Source organism: Natator depressus, chromosome 9 (genome assembly GCF_965152275.1).
Source record: "Natator depressus isolate rNatDep1 chromosome 9, rNatDep2.hap1, whole genome shotgun sequence".
In the NCBI taxonomy this organism is placed as follows: Eukaryota; Metazoa; Chordata; order Testudines; family Cheloniidae; genus Natator; species Natator depressus.
In genome coordinates this window covers 33,416,102-33,439,550 of record NC_134242.1, presented here as the reverse complement: position 1 = coordinate 33,439,550, position 23,449 = coordinate 33,416,102, and the positions used below count along the sequence as shown (strand labels likewise).

The following is a 23,449-nucleotide window of genomic DNA, read 5'->3' as shown; positions in this document are numbered from 1 at the left end:
TTCCTAGACCTCTGACTTCTCCCTACATCCTCCAAGCTCCTTCTTTCTCTGCCAGAGGGCAGACCCCTCAAGACAGCCTCTCTGTGTTTTGCCCCCTTTCCCATGCGCACCACAGGGATTTATTCCATCTCTGTGGCTCTCTACAGTCTGCCTTCTCCAGGCCCTTGCCAGAGCAAGGGAGCACCCTACCTTCTCTGTCCTGGGTCCTTTCTAAGTGAGCTCTCCCCCATCCCTCCTCAGTATTTTCCTGATCCCTTCACAGCTGGGGTCACTAATTATAATTAAATTGCCACACCAGGACCAGCTGAAGGATAGCTGCTATGTCACAGGCAAGGTTGAGCTCAGCTGCTCGCAAAGGGCCCCCCAACCTGTAACAAAGCCACGCAGCCAAGGACTGCTCCTGGCTGAAACTGCTCAGAACCCAGGGACAGGGGAAGCTGTGCAGAATACATCATACAGCCTGAGTCTGCATCATCTTATCCGGGGAACACACATGGGCCTGGAAGGGGGACAATGCCCATTCTCCTCCACCTTGCTTACACAAGCACCACTGGTATACAACCCAGTGTAGACTGCAGACTGCACAGAGTGGCCTCTGCAAACTCTGAAGCAGCGGGGGATGGTGCCAGGGAGATAGCTGAACTCTCTTCCACACACAATGGGGAAGACTGGTGTGTGGATGGAGATAGGGGCACAACAGAAGTCTAAATATTGAACTTACTCAAATTGGCACAAGGCAAATAAAAGAACTGGGGGGAGGCTGACTGATATTTTGGAGTGAAGCTCTTTAAACAAGAACGTTTTGAGGGTAATAATTGTAAATCTTAGAAGGAAGGAAGGACTTTTAATTAATTTAGTAAAAAGAGTGACCTTTTAGAAAAAGATGAATGATGACAGTGGGAAAATGTCCTTAGTAAATTATTTTCACCTCTGTACCGCTTTCTTGCAAAGTCTTCTCCTGATAGACAGAAATTTGCAGCTATACCTCCCTATTCAATGAGCTGACAACCCTATACTTTACAGTTCACTTCTCAAATTATGCAGAAGATAACGCAGGAAATTTAGGGTCCAGTCCTACCCCATCTCCCTGCTCCATTAAAGTCAATAGGAACATGAGCACAACTATCTCTTTTCTAAAGACATATAAAAACAACTGGACACAGAATTGGTAAATAGTCTGTATTTATGTTTGTCAACAATGCATGTAACATATGAAAAGTAACATTTTTAATAGACAAATTATTTTGCTTTCCTTTATGGAAAAAACTTTTTTACAAGTTTATTAATGTTATCAGATGCACAATTTATTTGAATTCCAGCACATAGGATTCCTTTTTATATGTATACTTACAATTTCCCCACAAAACAGTTATTAAACTACTGTATTAACAAACATCTTGTTTCAAAATGTGGCCATTTCATAAAAGAATATCTGGCTATAGACAGATCCTTAAATTTTAGAGAAAATGTACTGTGAACAAAATAGTACTGGAGCCCCAGAACTCACAAGCGTGTGAGAACTGTAAAATAATCTGATCGATTGATCTGAGGTTTCCTCTTTATTTCAAACCCTCCACCCCCAAGTCACAAATCTTTTACTGGTGTATTTTAGGGATGTTAAATGTAATCCACTAGATATGTACAATTGTTTTCTCATGTGAAAAGAAGTTATTCACTGATAGAGTTTTAGGGAGAAGCATATTAATTTTATGTTTCAGATATTTTTTTAAACAGGAAACAAATTAAATCTCCATCCCCCCCCACCCCAAAAAACCTGTGTGCAAGAAAACTGACTTTACCTCAATTGCTCTCAGAGCCATAGAAAACATACAGTATGAACAGGAATCAGATATTTTCCTCCATTAGAATTAGTTTTCGGAGATCCTTCAGTTCTAGGCATAATTAGGCATATTCTCCTTCCTTATGGTCATAAAATGCACTGATGAAAATACTTGTGGTTAAAGACTGGCCCTGTTCCATGCTGAAGTTCAGGTTTTAATGATCAAAATGCTGCTCTCCTTGATGGCCCACTTAGAATCTTTAACCCGTCTTACAAACAATTTTAGGACAGAATACCTTAATGCAACCCCTTCGCTAACATAGCAGCAAAATATTCCTGAGAATCAGCAGCAGTGGGATGGCTGGGAGGATGCCTCATTGCTATAATCATCATCTGGTTTTTGACTATGAAAACAGAGCATTTCCTTTTTATTGATGAAACTAGCTTTCAAGGCTATTCTGCACAGCCATCAACTTTAGTTATATTAGCGTATATCAGACTAAACTGGTGGGTTCACAAGCTGTATTCATCCTGGTAGAAAAAATGTCTTCAATTAGAAACCATCTCTGTTATACATTTTATTACAGTGAGTTCCCATGGCAAACTAGTTGAAAGTGAAACCTAACTGTGATGTTTCATGTCTAAATGTAATTGATTTTTGCCCTATGGTATGAAAATAATATTCTCAACAGATCGGCCAAATCTTCCTTCTTTTACCTGAGTGGGAACATTTGTTTTGCTTAATGATTCGGCCCCATATTTAAACATTCTGACAGGTGGCTGAGAAACTAATTTCTGCTCTTGCCTTAGCACAGCTAAGAAATGTAATACAGCAAAAATCTAGAAAGGACAAGTTATCATAGAATATCAGGGTTGGAAGGGACCCCAGAAGGTCATCTAGTCCAACCCCCTGCTCGAAGCAGGACCAATTCCCAGTTAAATCATCCCAGCCAGGGCTTTGTCAAGCCTGACCTTAAAAACCTCTAAGGAAGGAGATTCTACCACCTCCCTAGGTAACGCATTCCAGTGTTTCACCACCCTCTTAGTGAAAAAGTTTTTCCTAATATCCAATCTAAACCTCCCCCATTGCAACTTGAGACCATTACTCCTCGTTCTGTCATCTGCTACCATTGAGAACAGTCTAGAGCCATCCTCTTTGGAACCCCCTTTCAGGTAGTTGAAAGCAGCTATCAAATCCCCCCTCATTCTTCTCTTCTGCAGACTAAACAATCCCAGCTCCCTCAGCCTCTCCTCATAAGTCATGTGCTCTAGACCCCTAATCATTTTTGTTGCCCTTCGCTGGACTCTCTCCAATTTATCCACATCCTTCTTGTAGTGTGGGGCCCAAAACTGGACACAGTACTCCAGATGAGGCCTCACCAGTGTCGAATAGAGGAGAACGATCACATCCCTCGATCTGCTGGCTATGCCCCTACTTATACATCCCAAATGATGCACTTATGATGCACTTTAGAACGTTACCTTCACAATATCTGTGTCTTTTAAGATCTTCATAACAAAATATACTTAACTTGATAGTTTTACAAAATTTACATTCTTTTAATAACAAATTAAAAAACAAATAAAAGCCAAGCCCATTTCACAAATACTTAATCAATTTAGTATCAGCAACTGTTTCTATATTATAAGCAGGACTTGCAAAAATCTGTTCTAGTGAACTTTTCTTCAGTCTCACATAGCTTTTTTTATACTAGAGAGTATATAAAACCATACTCATATACAGTATAGTTTATCCCAAATGTTCAAAAATCATGTGCCAGGACCCCCCCCAAAAGTAAGATTGGCTTAAAAATCACGAGATTTTAAAAAATAATAAATTTGTTCACTTGCTATCTAGTTTTTGAGCCTTTAGAATACACTTGGGGCACATTTCTAAGCTTTCCTCCACAACCATAAAGGCTGAAAACTGACTTTTTTAAAAGACAAGACCTGAGTCTCACATAACGTCATGCTTCTGAGAGCTGGGGTTTAATAAAAACACCAACTATTGCGAGAGTGGCATTAAATCACAAGAGTTGGTGACATATTAGATGTAAGATTCTCAGCTGGTATAAATCATTGTAACTTCATTAAAACCATGTATCTAAAATAATCCCCCTCCCCACTACGGATATGCCTACATGGGAGCTGGAAGTGTACTTCCCAGCACAGACACACTAGCTCTGCTTGTGCTAGTGCAATAAAAATAGCTGTGAGGCAACAGCAGTTCAGGTTAGCCCCTTTATGTATGTACCCCGAGGGCTGGGCAGGCTTGTACTCAAGTGGTTAGCCTGAGCCGCTACCTGTGCCCGCTGTGCACACTGCTATTTATAGCATGCTCACTCAAGCTGAGCTATCATGTGTCAGCCTACCCGCTGCTGTGTAGACCTACCCTGGGTCTGAGCACCTGGCGTGACAAACATAGGAGTAACATTCTCGATTTAGCTTATGATCCAGTGATTTCTGGGGCACTGAGTCTTAAGCACATGAGTAGTTTCATTTAAGCAATGTGACCATTCATGTAGCTAAAGTCAACTATGTGCTTAAGTGCTTTGCAAAGACCGAGCCTCAGTCAGGGCCATCAAGGAGAGAGGACTGGAATCTCCTCTCACATGCACTGGTTTAAGCCAGTAGAAACTCCATTGAAGGCAACAAGTTTACACCAGTATAAACATAAGAAAGAGCAGGCGCATAGTCAAAATTTGGATGCAAACAAACATAAAATCAGCCAATTTTTGTTTGTTTGCTTGAATTGAAGGCTTTGAATTTTTTAAATAACTCTTTTCTTTTTTTTTTAATTTCAAAACCCCCAGACTCCACTGCCCAGCAGGAGCTTGTGGGTCGACTTAAAATGGCCCGTGGGCCATAGTTTGCCCACCCCTGTTATAGCAGGTTAGATTTATTTACTATTGTCTGATGATGTGTGTTGCAGGAGGGACTCCAAGAGACAAGAGATGGCAATCTGTATCACAGAACATGTTTTTCCATCTTCCCATCATTGAATGCAGGACTGTACTGGTATCATCAGAATGTGAAGTCATCCTCTGTTTCATGAACTTACTATTTACTAAAGCAGGTGAAAATTTAGAGCTGTGAAGCATCTTCACACAAAACTTTCAGATCAGACAGACTGATTTAAATGATCTCTTACTCCTACTACCATTAAAATCAATGGCAAACCCAACTAGGTGGCATTATAATGAGTTTGCTGGCATTCCTGGTCATGGAGGCTCTGACAACTGCAAACAGCCAGATTAGCCAGAAGGACACGCATCTCCTCTTTCATGGGCAATTAAATGTGTTGAAGTTAGGGAGGGAGATGGCGCATTGAGACTTGACTGTAGTATTTAAGGAGCAATGGGGAATAAAGCTATGTTGGAATAAGTCCCTAAGTATCTGTCTAGTTACTGGAGTCCAGTGCACTGTTTGCATTGCTTTAGTGAAAGTGGAGTCAGCACTGTTTGCAGAGGTTTAGAATCTGCCCTTTAACTTACCCTTGGTGTAACTTAGACCTAGAACCTCTTGGTGATTTGGGAAAAGGGAATGTGTTCAACAGTTTTCAATATGCTGTAAGAATGTGAATATAAATGTAACAGTAACTATTTCTGTCTCCAATTCTATCCCATTGTTATGTTGATTAAAAGGTAAATGTTGTGTCTATAATGGGACCAGGTCCACTGGTTTCTTTATGTTCCTTTTGAAATCACTTAATACAGGTAATTTGGGAATATTTTACAACACAATACAAATGATCAGAGTGCACACCTCAATAGTGGCACATACCACTGATTGATAAGTAAATACTAAGGATTATTTACTGCCCTTTATTTGCATGTAAAACTTTTATTGCCATATGGCCCAACGAGCACCTTTAGGACCATAACAATCTATTAAATACAACAATTGATGTTAAACGTTGACACAAACAAACGAGTGCCAGAAAATTCAGAAACTCGATATTATATGGAACAACAGAGCCCACAGCAATGTTCTCTAGTCCTACCTTCTGGGTATACAAATATTTAATTATATCAGTTATTATTTATAGTTCTGTTTTTAGCTTTGGCAACCTTCTTCCAATACATTATGAAAATGATGCAAGATATAAAGGACAAAAAGCCATCACACATTCATCAGGGCTCCATTTAGTAAAAATCTGGCTCCATGGCTTGGCAACTTTTTTAATGCTTAATCAGGATTTTGTAATGCTTAATCAAGATGCATTTCTTTAAATAGCCTTATAAAATTGCAAGCTCTGGCTTTTTGGACCTGTCTCCTGCCAACACACATGTAAGATATATAATCAGTAGTGGTGAAATCAGGAGAACCCATTGAACCTTGTCAAAGAGACACCTGGGATTACTATAAAAGGACCAGAGAATGGATCTGAGAAGTTGAATGACAGCAATTTTGGCTGCCAAATGTCCCAAAATAGCTAAATGCAGGCTATAACTCTGAGGAAGTGAGCAGAATTTGACCCAAAGTTGAAGAAAGGTTGCCTTTGACCATAAAGAGACATACCTGCCTAACAGAGTTCAGATTTATTTTTTAAAGCAAAGATAAAGACTGTAGAGTAACCCAACTTCTTACTAGCCATAGTGAGGAGAAGGAAATCTCAACTTTGAGAATCAAATTTAGGCTCTCCAGACTCAGAGTTCTGTACTCTGGATCATTTCTCTGCAGCAGGCACTCAAAGATACAATACCAAAGTATTCGAGGAACTTGCTGAGCTTCTTTGTTCTTCATACTGGATGCTGATGCCAGACCCGAACCGTTCCATGGTAGTGGAGGCAAGGTACTGTTTCTGGTCAATAGGGCTCTTAAGTTAGACTCATTGCCTGGAGAAAAATCTCTGCCACCTACTGGAAAGCAGAAAGTATGAACTGGTGTCTACAGACCTTAAAATAAAAGTTAAAAGCTGATCTTAGATAGTAATAATTCAGCCCAACAGGAAATCATAAAAATTCCCATTACCCCTTTTGGAAACTAATATAATGTTTTAAATGTAAATAAATTAATATTTTAATCCTATTAACTGTTGGGGTGGGTGTATATATAAATAAGCCTATAACAATTTTTAATCAGTTTAATTGGTGTTTGTAAAAACATCTGTCATCAGTGGATGACCAAGGTACTTTAAGCAAAAACAGAGAGTTTGCATTGGAAACAGAGCCTAAAACTATCATAGCTTTAACTCAAACATATTTTTTATTAAAGTATGAATGTATTTATGCTGGAGAATAGTTTACATACATTGGAAAGCAACAAGCATATTTTCAAGAGCTGTGGGTCCCCCTCAACATGTCTCCATGCTCAATCTACATGCTTTAACATTGGCCATACACACAGGCATACATATGCTCTCTCACACAATGTATATATACACACACAGAACACAGACACATAGCTTTCTTTTAAGGCTTCTGTAAGGTGCCCTAGTGCCCCTACCATTACCATGATTACGAACAAGGAGCAGCATTACCTGCAAACTATTCATCTGCTCTTGGCCTTAAAAACATTTAGTGAACCAAAGGTTTTGTTTTTGTATGATTTTTTTTCTGCCTTTACAAAAGTTATGAACCTTTTTGTCCGTGGACCACGAAAAGTGCAGGATATCTTAATGTGAACTTCTCAATTATTTCAAACCTGACTTTAAAAGGACCAGTGCCTTTTCACTGTCAGAGACACTTTTGCTATTGGTAACACACCCCTGGCTTTTGTGACCCAGCAGTACCAGCTACATCAAATTATATACGCTAGGTTGGTAATGGAGACTACTGTGGAGTTAAGCCTATGATGTTCATATCACTTCAGACCTGAGGTGGATCATAAGTCCCAGTTCAACTGGTGAAAGACCACGGGTCTTAGCAACATGTCACTCAACTCTCAGCAAAAATAATGGAGCTGGCTCACGGTATTACCAGCCATCATGGATTTTTTTTCCCTTTTTGGTATCCTGGAAATTGTAATTAATGGTGCTTGGTGGGAGACGAGTGGCTGCAGGTACATTAAGAAAATAGACAAAATGAATAAAATAAAGGATAGCATATGATATAATGTGTAAATATAAGCATCTTTTTAAAAATCTGTGAAATGTGAATAAACTCAGAATGTCAGGCCACGTGTCAAAAAGCCTATGAATGGCTGTTTCAGCCTAGGTAAGGTCAAATGATTTTGCAACATGACATGGAAAGGGATTCGTTTTTCTGAACCAAAGGGCTCCCTTTTCCACTTGCTGCTGCATAGCAGCATCAGATCCCAGCTATGAATCCCAGAGAATCTACTACTAAAATTGCTTGATGAGTTTCATAAGGCAAACTGGACTGAATCAACTTCAGATTGTACACCTGAACTATACCAGGCTATAAAGAGTTGATGGTGCACGGGTTGGGGAAGTGACATAGAAAAAAAAAGAAAAAAAAGAAAAAGCTTTTTCTCACATTTACAACAGCAGCAGATTTCAATGTAACATAATTACTTTAATGAGGCATATCTTTAGGTATTGATTTGCTCTTTTGATTTAAAAAGCTGGTCAGCCAAGTATTTGGCCGTCTTTTAATTCCAGATATCAGTTGTTGCTTATTCATCTATCAGCTCCTATTCCCTAGGCAATTTCTGCCTTTGCTGTACTATCAATGAGTTCAGTCAGCCATCATCAGATTCGAATTCATGAGACACTTCCTCAGATGAGCTATTCCTGTGGATCCGGCCATCACTCTTCATGCTATGGAAAGTCTTCTTAAAGGCCTCCATCATGGCATGAGCCAGCTTCTTGGCCTCCAGCTTGCTCTCACACTCTACAGCATGGCAGTCCATCTGATAGGACAAGTCATCGTTGATCTCCCTGTAAACCCAAGCAAAGATGTTTGGGCTGACATTGTGGTCGGCAGTGCAGTAGGCAATACGTGCCACCTGAAAGGTATCCATGTGGACTGTGGCTTCGCCTTTGAGGTCCAGGTGATGAAGCCAGACTTGGAAGGGTCGGATTTCCAGAAGGGCATTGGCTGGGAAGACGTCCTCCCTGGCTAGTGTGTGCTTCTTCCATAATTCAATGACAGGTTTTTCTGTGCAGCCTGATAAAAATTGCATCCCTGTTGTGGACACCTTACCCAAATATGTAACCTACAAAGAAAAAGCAAAATGAGATGTGATGTCAACAATAGTCTTTGATATTCATTTCTACCATCCCGCAAATTGAGTTCTTTACCTGGAACAATGGATTTTTTTTCTACACATTCAAATGAAGTTTTCTGATTGACAGCGACAGATTTGCCTCTCAGAACAGTATTTTTAGTCATTCATGCTGGGATTTTCAAGGGAGTTAAGAGCCTCTCACTGAATTTCAGTTTATTTTGGGCATCTAATTCTCTTAAGCTTCTTGAAAATCTCTGCCTAATGCTGATACTCTCACTCATGCTAGCAGTCCAATAAAGCCAATGGGACCGATCATGCAAGTATGGTCAATAGGATCAGGCCCACAGGCCAGATAACTGGAACATGGTGCTTACCCACAGTTTCTTTTTTCTTTTTTATAATGTTCATATTATTTTTGTTAAATACATTTTAAACAGTAGTTTTACTTACATCGAGACATACACAGAGTATAATAATGTAAGAACACAATGTGGTCAGAAGAGCACAACCACAACAGATAATAACACAACTATTCTAATGCATTTTTCAGAATGATCTTGTTTATGTTTCTTCCACTGCTTCTACTTACATAATTATCCAGAAATATGTAGAAACTATGCAAAATGCTACATCTTCTATTGTTAGCTAAAGGGCTGAGGCATTTACTCCTTCAATTTTATAGAAAATGTGCCATTAAAAAACCCACAGTAATAAATCTAGCTTAGTTTAATCACACCAGCTCTCTCTGCTTCAGTGTCTAGCTCCATCGGGTAAATATTCAAAAATAAGAATCGTGTTATCCCGTCTATACAGGAAAATGATGAGCCTCGACTAAAATTTGTTTCACATGCCAAAATCTAACTCATTATACAGCCCAAATCAAAATTCTAAATATAGCATATGGGAAAGAATCAATGCACCTAAATCTTTATATTTCAAGAAACATTTCTCAATTATATTTTGAATGGAGCTTTTATTAAGTGGGAAAAGTTACATTTTAGGATGGTCAATACCATTTAAATATAATTTATACATAGTATTACCCTCGATCACTGTTGTCTGCAAGTTGCATTTAAGAACTAGTATTATAAAAATAAAAGCAAAATTACTTTGTCCGATTTTAAATATAATGCACATAAGACTATAATAGATCAAGCAAATGGACCACTGTCCTGTCTCTGACAGTTACCAGGACTAGACACATTTGTAAATAATAATGTGCACTGTACAATTTAATTTCTATAAATTATAGTATTATATTTTTATTTTTTATCTAAGTTTAAAAAAAGGAAAAAATAGATTTTCACACGTTTAAATACATTAAAGATACAGCTGCAAGGAATACTGAATTTATATTTCATACAAAGCAAAAATCTTCAAAAATAATTCTGGGTTTTGCTGCAAGCTTTGATATACCCACTCAGAGACCTAAATTAGGCTATGATTAAAAAATAAGGTTACAAAATAGTGTGGCTTAATCATGCCTGTCAAACAAGCAATTTCATAACAGACATTTCCAGACAAAAAGTTTTATTCTTCTCCAATAAATGTTCGTGGTTTCCATTGGGAATATTTTAAATCTTATAAAACCTTTATATTTTTGGGAACAGTGAGAATCACATCAGCTAGAACCGTTAACAAGGCAAGCCCTACTGGAGCTTTGTGTTACTTTATTTTATTGTACTAGTGAGTAGAAAGTAAAGTACCTAACAGCTCATAGCACGAACTGTACTCATATAAATAGTACATAGAAAACCAAGCAGCAGTTTGACCGCAGCGTACTATGGAGTAGTTCATCATGTATTCACAGGCATATTTCTAGTAAAAAAATAACAACAACATAAAAGTAGAACTCAACATGATCACAAAGTATTCAATATATTCTCTAAAAATCCATTATGTTCCATTTAAAATTCACAAATCAGTTAACAACAGACTAGCACATTGTAAAGAAGTTTCACGTTGGGGACCCAATCCAAAGCCCATTGCCGTCAAAGTGAATCTCTCTATTGACTTCAATGTGGTTTGCATCAAACTTTGAAAACACAAAAGGGAGAGTGAGTCTTCTGCTTATACACTTTTCCCAGCCAAACTATTGCCCTGAATTCTACTTCATAAGTGGGATCCTGACACAAATTCTCCGGCTTTGCCTTTCCAAGTTTTTGCTGGTTAGAGGACACTAATATTGCTTGCTAATGTGAAGAAGTGCAAGCACTGACAGAATAAAAACACCGACTGGGGGGGGTCACCTTTTTATATATATTTTGCCAAGTGTCAACTCTAAAATAAGTGAGGGTGGAGTATGTTGTAAGTATTGTGCAGGCACATGTTGCAAGCTGAGGAATTTGACTTATTTGTCACAGGGAGGGTGGCAGGACAAAGAGGATTGACTTTTCTCACATTCACTGAGCACATACAAGCTATCTAGATTTTCTGTTTGTTCTGACCAACCAACCTCCCGCAACGCCTTCTCCGTCACTAACCATCTGCTTTATCTCAGAATATTCAGTACCTAAATGTAAAGTCTAAAACAAAGTTTCCTAAAGGAAAATATTCCACATAAACTTGTGAGAAAGCTGAGTGTCCCTGCGTGGAAGATCTGTGAATCACTCAGAAAAACAGAAAGAAAAGGAGGACTTGTGGCACCTTAGAGACTAACAAATTTATTTGAGTATAAGCTTTTGTGAGCTACAGCTCAATGCATTCGATGAAGTGAGCTGTAGCTCACAAAAGCTTATGCTCAAATAAATTCGTTAGTCTCTAAGGTGCCACAAGTCCTCCTTTTCTTTTTGTGGATACAGACTAACACGGCTGCTACTCTGAAATCTGAAAAACAGACAATGTCAACAGCAATAATGATTGAGAGGAAGGATGGGGCTTGTGGCTAAGGCACTGGAATGGGACTTAGATGATCTGGTTTATATTCCTAGCTCGGCCACACACTAACTGTTTGACGTTTAGTAAATAATTTCATCTATCTATACTTCAAAACCCCATTTTACAGACAGGGAATAATACTCTTTCCCCATGAGGATAAACTGATTGGTATTTATGAGGTTCTAAGTTACTACAGCGATGAGCACCATAGAAGAGATTATAAATAAATAAAACTTTACCTTTTAGATTCACAGTTCTGCTATATTTATTTTTAGAAAAACACTGACCTCTAATAATGTAGTTAGACTTTTAACAAGCAACCAGATTTTTCCCATTTGGTGCGTGAGTATTACGTTAGTACAGGACATTTTATTGAAGACAAATTACAATATGCATCATTTCCTCAGAGTCCCCTCTATTAGACATAGAGCAGCGATGCAGAAGGCTGGCAAGAGTTCTTGAATATCTGACACAAAAAAAGTCAGCATTCTTTTCAGAACATAAAAGACCTCTTTATAATTAAATGCCGTCTAAGTGTTATACATTAGATATTAAACCTTCTGGAGTTAGCCATTTTAGTAACCTGCCCATTAATATCTGCACAATTGCAGGTATTGAGCCAACAAACTAAAACTGGCAGAGGATGAATTTATTATGCACTCCTCACTAGGTTCTCAGTTACAAAGATATTCCACAAGTAAGGTTACTGTACATTGGCTTCTACCACCATTTATTTCTCATTACAGACTCATGCTTTATAACATGCACCTCACTTAAATACACAAAATCAGCCCAAGCACATCGTTACAGAGTACAGGTATTAGATAGAACCATTTTTCTTTTTCCAACTTCTTTCAATTCACTGACCGAAGATCAAAGAACAGATCATCCCATCCAGGATGAGATGCAGAGGGGAACAAGTTTAGGGTACAAACCATAAAACGTGGGGAGGCTTAGGACCCTCAAAAGGAATCATCTTCATTTCCCTCAAAGCCACAGATGATCCTGAAACGTGAATGCACCAGTGGCCACTCAACACAATCCGCTGCCATTGGCAAAACTTCAGTGTGCTTCCCCTTTGGGTGAAGCCATGTGCAGTGGGCAGAGCTGTGTGAAACAGTGGGTGGAGCGCTATTCAGTGAGCATGGCTGTGTGGTATCAAGGCCAAGCTCTATGGTAAAGCAGGTATGGCTGTATGGTCCAGTTTGGGGCAGGGGAGCTGTGTGGTACAGTGGGTGGGGTGCTATGACATGTGAGTGGGGCTGTCTGGTAGAGTTCTGGAGACTCTGTACAGAGGAAGGGCTCCATGGTATAGAGGAGGAGCTCTGTGCAGGGAGCAGTCGAAGGGCATGTGTGTGCCAGTGACAGGGATAGCTCTGGGAGGGCAGCATTTGAAGCACCAGGGGAAGACAAAGCCATGAACATTAAAAAAAAAAAAAAGCTTCTCCCAGAGATCTGCTGCCCTGCCTAGTTTACTGCTGCATACTTTGCCTAGAGTTAAAGCAGCTCCTGACCACTACACTGCTGTGGCTTTTTGGAGGATTTTGGATGGGGCTAAAGAGGCAGCTGGTCTATGCAGCGACATGCACAGGAAATCTGGCAGAATTTCCAGTGGTTGTACAGTAACAAACAGGCATGTCTGAGAAGTCATGTAAGAAGGAAAATATATACACATCCACCCAAAATACTCCCTTATTGTATATGTAACGTGGCCTACTGTGGTAGAAATGTTACAGGTTTTAATTTTCTGACTTTTATGTGTTCAACTGTTCAACTCAGTATTGCATTAAAATGGCTTCCAGCTTCAGCCATTTGGGATACATGGGACTGCAGACGTCATTCAGAACATATTGGGAAACTGTTTCCTTCCATATTCCCATGTCTCAGAACAGCTGAACCAATTTTTCCTTAAACTTCCCAAGATAGATAAGCTTTGGGCTCAGATCAAGTATGGGTAATTTCCATCTCAGTTCCTTTCCCAGAAATATTTCCCTCTTTTGCATTCAAAACCCACCACTTAATTGTCAATTATGTTCTTTCATTGTTATTCTTATTGTAAACAGGTCTCTTTGCCTTTACAGCTTTCACTCAGATTTCGGTGAAAACAACACATTTTAAAAGATAATTCATTCAAAAAGGCACAAAATGGATAAAAGGAAATACTTTCCCACCCACACAGTATATTCACCTCGTAATTCACCATCACGGGATATTACTCTGAATATTTAACAAGATATTACTGAGAACAATTTAACAAGATTCAAAAAGAGCATTAGATACTGTATCTGATTCTCCTCTCGCACTGGTGGGAATCAGCAGTAAGTCCAATGAAAACTGGTGCAAAGTGAGAAAAGAATCATTTCTTCCATACTTACATGCATCAAACATGATTAAAATAATGGTTTACATATATACACACATAATTAGTTAAAGAAATATAACAAGAATAACACTGGCAGTTACACTATTTAGGTTAATCACTTGAAAGAGTTACCAGTATTTATGCTTTAGGGCATAAACTGGGGTTGAGAAAAAGAATTCCTGCAAGAGGATAGCACTACACAATTGGGCTGAGTTCTTTTCCTTCCTTTGAACCACTATATTAATGTAACTGACGGAGGCATTAGAAGGACAAACCATTTCTTCTGGTACAGCAAGATTTAAAGTGAGCCCAATCTTACACACATCGAAGTCAATAGCCAAATCCCCCATTGACTTTGATGAGAGCAGCCTCAGCCTCTTTCAAGTGCATACATTATTTACAGGCTGTTGAAGCACTTAGTAGGTTCACATGCTGTATTTTACATATGAAATAGGTAATGGAAAAGCGAACACAATACTGTACTGCTAACCTTAAGTAATAAAGGATAGTTCATATGTTATGCTTTTCCAGAAGTAGAAATATATTTCTTTATGGCATTTACAATAGTTTGATTTGAACATTCCATTTTTCCAAAGGATTGTGGAACATGTGACTCAGACAACTCCCTTTGCATGCTAAAAATTGTCTATATCCTTTCCATCATTTCTCCTGTGAACTGGGAATTTCTATCTAATTCCTCTCTCACTGGCAAGCCACTACAACCAAACACATGCATGACTTGAAATACAGCTGTGGTTTTAGCATTGTTATTATGTGCATGTGAATACTCTAGCGAAAAGGCAAGTCGCTCTGTGGAGTTCCTTATTTCTCTTCATAAACTTTGCAACTGGTTGTAGTTGTAGCCAATGTCAATATCTGACTCAAGGTGCCCTCAATAGAAAAATGGCTTGTCCTGTCCCCTTTAATTATTAGAACCACCGCTACTTGGTACACAAAGATGCTCAGCATCAAGTTAATGAATATTGTGATCTATTACATCTTCATGTCCCATTCTAGAAAAAGCAGAACAAAGACATTTTTGAAATATATGATTTGAGTATTTTGACAACAAACCTTTAACTTACTCCATTTTTTGTAAGTAAGAGTGAAGACGTATGTTTTTAGAATTGTTTGTAATATGCCTGATACTTTCAGTATCTTTAAAGGAAAATGGTATGGCAACTCCTATATTAACTAAAAAGAAAAGGAGGACTTGTGGCACCTTAGAGACTAACCAATTTATTTGAGCATAAACTTTCGTGAGCTACTGCTCACTTCACGAAAGCTTATGCTCAAATAAATTGGTTAGTCTCTAAGGTGCCACAAGTACTCCTTTTCTTTTTGCGAATACAGACTAACACGGCTGTTACTCTGAATCCTATATTAACTGTCACTTCTTTTATTGCCAGATTTGTTACACAAAATGGTGACAGTTTATTTTCCATACTTGGAATTGTTTTCTTTAACTGACTTCAAATTATTCATTCTCTGTTCATTTTAAGAAGAATAATGGCTTAGCTCCTGCTGTGCCTAGCACAAAGAGCCTTACTCAGAGAGAAAGAAACGTTTCAGAAGACCAAGCAGGAAAATGTCTTCAATACAGTTTACTCATGCTGCCCATGGTGTCTTCTGATGTATGCTCTAAATGGTCGGATGCCTTTGCACATTCATGGGTGAACGGTCAAAAGGCAAATCCCAGTCCTTCCCCACAAAATGCATGTTGTCCAAACAGCTCAGCCATAAGAAAGAAAAACAAAAAAAAGCCTTCAGTCCTGCCTGGAAGGGTGCCACGGATGCAGTGTATTATATTGGCCTTCAGGGAGATAGGGCAAGCCCGCAAAGCGTTCTGAATGCCTCCTGCAATATGCTGGAGGTATTCGTCACCTTCCAAGATCAGGCCCCATAGAGTACATCTACACCGCAGCCTCCTAGCCTGGGCAGGCCGACAGGGACTAGCTCTGCTAAAGATAGCACCCTAAAAATAGTGATGTGGATGTTGCGACAGGAGAAGGGGTGACACAGGAGACAGGCAGGCGACGGCAGGGGAAGGGGCGACACAGGAGCTCCCAGCAGCAGGGGGAACGACAATGCCGTGGAGCGAGGAACAGAGCAAACAGAGCCAGTTGAGGGAGTGGCAGCAGCAGAAGCTGAGCTATAGGTGAATGTGGCTGCATGGGCTACCTGCTGGCGTAGAAACCTGCCCATCCATCATACACGGGTGGCTAGCCCATGCCACAGCCGGTGCTACAATGTCCACCCTGCTATGTTTAGAGCACTAGCTCAAGCACAGCCTGGGCCTGTCTGTTTACCCAGACAGGGAAGCTTGCTCCCCACTGCAGTGTAGACATAATAGAGTGTTCCAAAAACAAGTATCCTGGATAGAACTATGCTCTTTCGGGATTATATCTCGGCTCTAGGCTCATAGATCCGACATGCCTTAATGGGACGCAGGGCAGCGGGCAGATACTCAGTTAAACTGTTCCTATATTACAGTATTTAGGATTTCACACATTTGAAGTGACAGTCCACCGTATGGTTTTGAGATTTTTCTTGTATTGTTCACATATAAGTGTTATTTAGTGAAAAGAAAATGGAACACAAAAGGGAAGATGTGTGTCTGACACTCAGGAAAAGGACAAGTGTGTCAAATATAGTACTTAAGAAAAACAGTTCAAGAAAAATTCATTCTGATGTGCAATTTGCCTGTCATGCACAAAGCCAATGTTCGGGATACTGTTATCTGTGGCAAGTACTGGTTAGACAAGTTAAAAAACTGTCCAATGACTTAACACTTCTGGTTTAAAATATATATATATTTGGCAACTGGATTATTTTCAACAGATCCTCTTCTTACTCTGCTCCACTTCTGAAGCTTGAAGCCCTCAGCAGTCAACAGACATCAATCTCAATACACCTTGTATTATGTGTACTTCCACATCAGATGCACACAGGGATGCATCCACTTACCATACACTGCTTAGAATTCCACCAATGAAAAAATCCTGTAGGCTAACTGTGGCTGTCGTGTGTGTGTGTGTGTGAATTCAAGTATATTCTATTTGTTTTTAAATTAGTTAGAACTTAATAGTGAAAGATTTTAATATCCACTAGAGGCATTTCCTATTGGATAAAGGCACTCGGAGAACTCAGCCATGTACTATATTTCTGAGTTTCTGGAGAAGGAGGATATTGTAAGTAATCAAGAAAAAGGAAACTTTTCTAAGATTATCTTTTAGTAAAAGCAACTAAATAACAGCTGCCAAATCCTGATCCTCTGAGACACTGGAGCAAAAGGGTACAGAGATGCTGAAGGGACGCTCTTTCAAATGAATATCTCCCTGCCTCAGCCCATCCATAGACATTATCTTTGCCTGCAGTGGACCAGAGGTTTCAGTAACCCCCAGGGAGCTGTTAGAAGGAAGAGTGACAAAAATATCTGTAGTGGGGCTAGGCAGGCAGAATCTCAGGGGACTGTACCATTTTCCCTTTCTAAACTGGGGCCATATAGAAGTTAGAGTGGGAGGGGAGCAGATTCACAACCTCCACCTCCTGTAGCAGCTGTTGAGGGATGGAATCAGCTTCCCCTCTGAAATCACGTGGCAACGGCAGACTGTGGAGATCCCAAAGTCTTTGTGCTGGAATCGGGTCCAGTTTTGGGTGCATTCATACCATGGGACTCATGTCCATGGGGATGCTTAATCAATAAAGTGTTGAATGGTTCTGTGATCTCAGTTAAGAGAAATTTGGGATTTAAATGGGATCAAAGTAAGAAATCATTCCCATCTGTCTGATTTCTGTTTGACCTGATTCAAACATTTGCCATAATTTTAAAACTAAAAAGATTCCTCTGAAAAAAAGAGACCTTGGGATTTTTCATTTCTAAGCCAAGTCCTGGTCTTGGTAATCCCTAACCCTTCCCATAAATACACATATGCATTCCAGTAGCACCAGGAGGACCCAATCAGGATCGAGGCCCCATTGTGCTAGGTGCTGCACAAACAAACAGAGACAAACCTGTCAGTCTGATGCTGGAGGACCACATGCTGGACCAACAAAATGGAGGCATTGGAGCTGTTCCTCAGCATGATCCCCACAGTGCTCCTAGACATATCCTGCCTTCAGGCAGTGCCACTGGCACACCTCTTGCACACACAAACAGGCACACACATACGGCCACTGACACAAAAATCACAGTGCAGCGGCCCCAGACCACCAGGTGCCCTTGCTATTATTTCTCTTACATTTTGCCTCTTCTGTCTCCCATGATCTGCCAAATTTCCACAGAACCGGATGTCAAAGCCCCCCCTCCCTTACTGAGCCACTATCACCTCAGCTCCTCTGTGTGACCAGATTGCACCATCCCCACAGAACATGCTCCAGCCTGGGGCTGAGCAGAAATTTCCCCTCCTCCTATCAGCTGCCAGGGGCTGCTGTGGAACCAGGCACTGGAACTGACCTCAGGGAGAACTCTCTCTCTCATGCTTCCAACGCTCACCCTGCTGGCAACCTCAATTCTGGCATTCCCGAAATTTGGAGAGCTTGACTTTGAAACTGTAACATTCTTTTAATATAGGTTTTTGGGATGTAATTCTATATACTTCCCAAGTTCTAGATTCTTGATGCACTTCTCTGACCTTGCCACGAGTAACATAATTACTTACTGTCATACTTACTGTCCTGCTTCTCTCATAATTTTCACCTTTTTCTCTGTAGTTAAGTATGCCTAGGGAAGTTGTAGAATCTCCATCATTAGAGGTTCTCAAGAACAAGTTAGGCAAACACCTGTCAGGAATTGTCTAGTTGTCTAGTCCTGCCTTGGGTGCAGGGGACTGGACTAGATGACCTATAGTGGTCCCTTCATGTCTTCTATGATTCCATGATTTAATACTGCTTTTACTTTCTCTTTCTATCAAAAAGGACTGATAACTTCTTTTTAAGTATGTCTGTTTATTCTGCACCAAAAAGCTCTAATGGATTAGATCCTGTACTTCATTTTTACCCTGATAGGTTATAGGAGAAAAAGCAAAAATTCTACCATAAGCAGGCACTGGGATTTGCCCAACACTGCAAGCACAAATATATGCTTATGTATACAAAGCAAGAGTGGAGGAAAAAGGAAAGTGCCCATTTGATGTTGGCACAAATTACACTGGCTCCTTCTAAACTGACAAATTTGGTCAATAACAGTTCTTGTATATGAATATAAACTATTCGTTGTGTTGCCAAGGTCAATGTCATCTTCCCTCTTCCATTGCTATTAATCAGACTAAGTAGAAACACCCAAGAATTTCACTGATACACAGAACTTTTGAGAAAGTGTTTCCAATTTTTCATTCATGAGTCATAATGCTATGCTCATTTGTTACAATCCCACTTGCTCCTCCCTCCCCTGCCTTTGGGTCCTCCCCTCCCACCTTCCCGGTGTGTACTATCCATTACAATTAGCTGTGTAAGTGACAGCTCTGGTTTCTGGATTCACATTACAACTTAGCTCTGACATTTTTCTGTGAGGAATGGGGAATTGAATTTTTGTTTTTCCCATCTCACTCTTATCAAACTGTCCCAGTGCGTAATTTGTCCTGCCAGCTGGCTTTCTGGATGTATAAAGACTGCAGATATTGTCACTGTCACTGACGGAGACAGAAGTGATTTATCTGTAAGGCATTAAAGCATGCCTGGGGAGACAAAATCACTTTATAAAAATGACATCACAGTAATATATGTGTACTCTCTGTTTGACTCCATTGCCCCATTTGTCCAGCTTAGAGTCAAAACAAAGGATTCTTACCCTCACGGTATAAAAACAATTTAGTTTATGACTTTAAGATGCCCTCTTGCTGCTTGATATACTTTATGATGTGAGCAATATAAACAAAATCCTGAAATGTTCAGAAATCTGTAGATACTGTGATTAAAGGAGAGAAAAGGAAAGGAAAACACAAACAAAATCTTTTTTAAAGAGTTGCCTGATAACATGTATGCATTTTATTCTTCAACTCACTTTTTCCAGCTACCTATGGCATTTTGTTGAAAATTACAAAGGAAAATGAATCTGAGAAGACTGAGTATACAGAGCTGACAGAAGCAGAACTGTTTCTAATTACAACAGTGAGAGGAACGACTATCAATGCATGGGATATTCTGACTAACTGTTAAGGTAATACAATTATAATTGCCTTGTCTATACACCGTTTCTTTCTACCACCGTATGCTAACACAAAAAGGAATTTATTAGAGTTAGTTGAATAATGGCAAGTATGTTTTGAGAAAAAAAAGTTCCGGGAAAACTGTTGATTCAAATTTCCACTATTTTGACACCAAATAATGAATCCCCCACCCTATCACTTTTTTCTTCCTTTCCCCACCCTTTTTTCCCCTCAAAAACCAAATGGAAAAAAAGAAAGCGGGGGGGGGGGGAAGTGAGGGGAAAACAAAAAGGGAAAAAAAGCCAACAAAAATCAGTTTTCTATTTAAAAAATACAAAATGTTTGTAAATGGGAAAATTTTGAAAAGATGAAAAAGTTCTGCAAAAATATTCAGTTTAGAAAAAAGGCTTTTTTGTATAAAAAGTTATTGAATGAAAAATGTAGACAAATTCTATAAAATTATTACTTTTTCTGCAACATGGATGGTCTTAACTTGACAACACAACAATTCCTAAATGCTAAGCAAACTACATTAATTTGGCTTGGCAAACATCAAATACTAGTTTGATTTTAAAAAAAAGTGCTATTTTTTTAAAAAAAACTTTCTAGTAGACTTTTCAAGTGTAGGATAGCTACAAAAATGTGAAATCTACAGTTGACTACATTCCATTAAAGTATAGTCTAGAAAAACATCTCTGCCTTACTGCCATAAAATGAAAAACTTCCTTTTTCAGGATTCCTGAAGATCTTCTTTCAGCACCAGCTCTAGTGGAATGACTGACCATTCCTGAAGCATTCAGACAGAATCAGGCTACAACTGAATTCTCCTACAGAAAGTAGATTTGATTTGAAAGTGGATCTCTGCCTTTTAACCAAAGAGTGTGTATACAGGTATAACAATAAGTAAAATATTATGGTCTTAATTTTTCTCTCACTTACATCCATTTTATGCTGTTGTAATTTCATTGTGTACATTTCTACTCTTAGCTATATCTGATTTACATTTTTGTAACTCCATTGACGTCTATTGAGTTACTCCAAATTTACATCATTGCAAGGCAAATAAGCAAAGAATCATGCCCTATGAGTCTACTGTATTAAAATCTCATCATTCTTCTGTAATAACTAAAGAGTGAGATCTCTGTTCCTCAACCCTCAAAGAGTCAGTGTAAATGATTAACAAAACTATGATGCTGTGAACTGCATGATCTTATTAGCCTACAACCAAGAGAATGTCACCATCCCTCCTTACTAACATACCTAATGAACTCATAGAACGCACACCTAATAAGGTAACTCTTACAAGGATTCAATGGCTTCCATCATCTGGCAACATTTTAATGTATAAAGGGAAAAAGGCATGAAAAAAACCAACAACATGATACTAGAAGTAACAGTGATATTTCAACCTGAACAAGGGATACGCTTTAGCAGTCTAACTTTTACCAGCAGGAAACAGTAATTTTTGCACATAGTATATATGTAACATTTATGTTTCCTCCATTCTGTTCTATGTACACTATATAGCACGTACATAAATTATGTTCTCGAGATCTTGTTTTTAAATGTTATATGCATAACTTTTCATTTATCTAAATTTTAAAGGGCCATATCTGAAGTTGGGGTAAATGGTTGCAGCTCCACTAAAATCAACAAGCTACATCGATTTACACCAGCTGGGGATCTGACCCACACTGTTTTACTAATGGAGGTATATTTCTAAATCCCCATTTTGTTGGATTAAATAATACAACTCAGCCAATAAAGACTCCTAATTCAGGACCCTCGCCCTAATGTTACTAAGGGTTGAAGGTGTGTAGGTCTAGAGTTTTCTAGGCTGCTTTGAAGTGTCTGATTGCAATTCTCTTCTCTGTGTGGGTGAAATTCTCCCCTGTGCTGATCCCCCTCTTTGGCATGGATGGCCTATTGCTGCCCTGCACCAATTAAGCCAAATTGAAATGAGCACATAGGGGGCCCTCTGCAACCCAGGGAAATGGGATATAAGCTAGCTCTAATTAAAGGAAAGAAAAGGAAAACTGGGAGCAAGGAGGTGGGGGAACACACACACGCACACACACACTGCAACCTTGTAATCTGCCTCCAGCTTGGGGGCATGGATTTGGTTGCTTGTAGGCCTCTCACAAGACAACAGCATGAAGCCCTATTTTTCAGGATTTATGCGATTTCCAGAATTTGATTCCACAAACAGAATGACTCCTGTGTGGTCCCTCAACCTTTTAGGTTGCCAGCCAAGTCCTATAGGGTGATTTGGCAATACAAAGAAATAAGGTAATCGTCCAAAAGTAGCTGCAAGTGAAAGAAATCCTCCCTTTGCCAGGTCCCTTATGCTATGTCAGGGGCCAGTGAGAAAGGCAAAATAAGAGCCCGTAACCCAGTGTGAGGGCCTTGGGCCATGCATAAAGCAGCAGAGTGAATATACTGACTTGCCTTTGCAACCATGTCAGGGAAATCCTAGCACCAATCTAGAATATAAAAGGCTGTCGGTGTCTCTCTGAGGCAAAGGTGTCTAGGAGTAGCTACAGAGAAGTCCTGAAGGAAGCAATTCTAGGAACAGCCAGGAGCAAATATGGGTAGGAAACTTCTGTTTCTTGTTAGTAGGTGCTACTGCAATACAAACAACAATATTTAAGTTAACAATTAAAAAAAAGCTCTGGGGGGGGTTAAAATTGGACTTCATCCTGGGCAGGTGGGCACAGGCATGCTGTATTAGTGGCAAGGTGGAAACACCACCTGATTACAGGTTTCATAAAACACGGAAGGACCTAGTATCCAAGTTCCACAGTGATTGCATGATAAATTGAAAGACTAAATTAGACAGGGCACTGGTGAATCCCAAATACCCGTTCTTTGGCCCAGAGGCAAATAAACACAGACAGCTTGCCTCAGTATTATTATTATAATCATCATGACAACTCTCTTCGATTTATACAGCACATTTCAACTCAAAGGTCTTTAAAGAGCTTTCCATATTTTTGAGCAACCTCTGTTTTCATGAAACTTCTAGGATGGCTGCACTCCAGCTACAAGACTGGACAAAGACATCATTCAACCTCACAGGATGTGTGGAGAGGGGACTTTCTTTCCCACAAACACTTTAAAGTGCAGAATTTGGAAAACTGGAAGTGGGAC

General features: G+C 39.5%; 1 protein-coding gene across 2 annotated transcripts in view; it reads right to left on the bottom strand.

The window, feature by feature from the left end:
• Positions 1-1,185: 1,185 nt before the first annotated feature.
• PID1 (phosphotyrosine interaction domain containing 1) overlaps positions 1,186-23,449 on the bottom strand; it is a 175,722-nt gene continuing 153,458 nt past the window's right edge. For both annotated transcript variants that reach the window (XM_074963862.1, XM_074963863.1), the window contains one exon: positions 1,186-8,902. In XM_074963862.1, the coding sequence (XP_074819963.1) occupies positions 8,426-8,902 (477 nt within the window). In that variant the 3' untranslated portion in view covers positions 1,186-8,425. The remainder of the gene's footprint in view (positions 8,903-23,449) is intronic.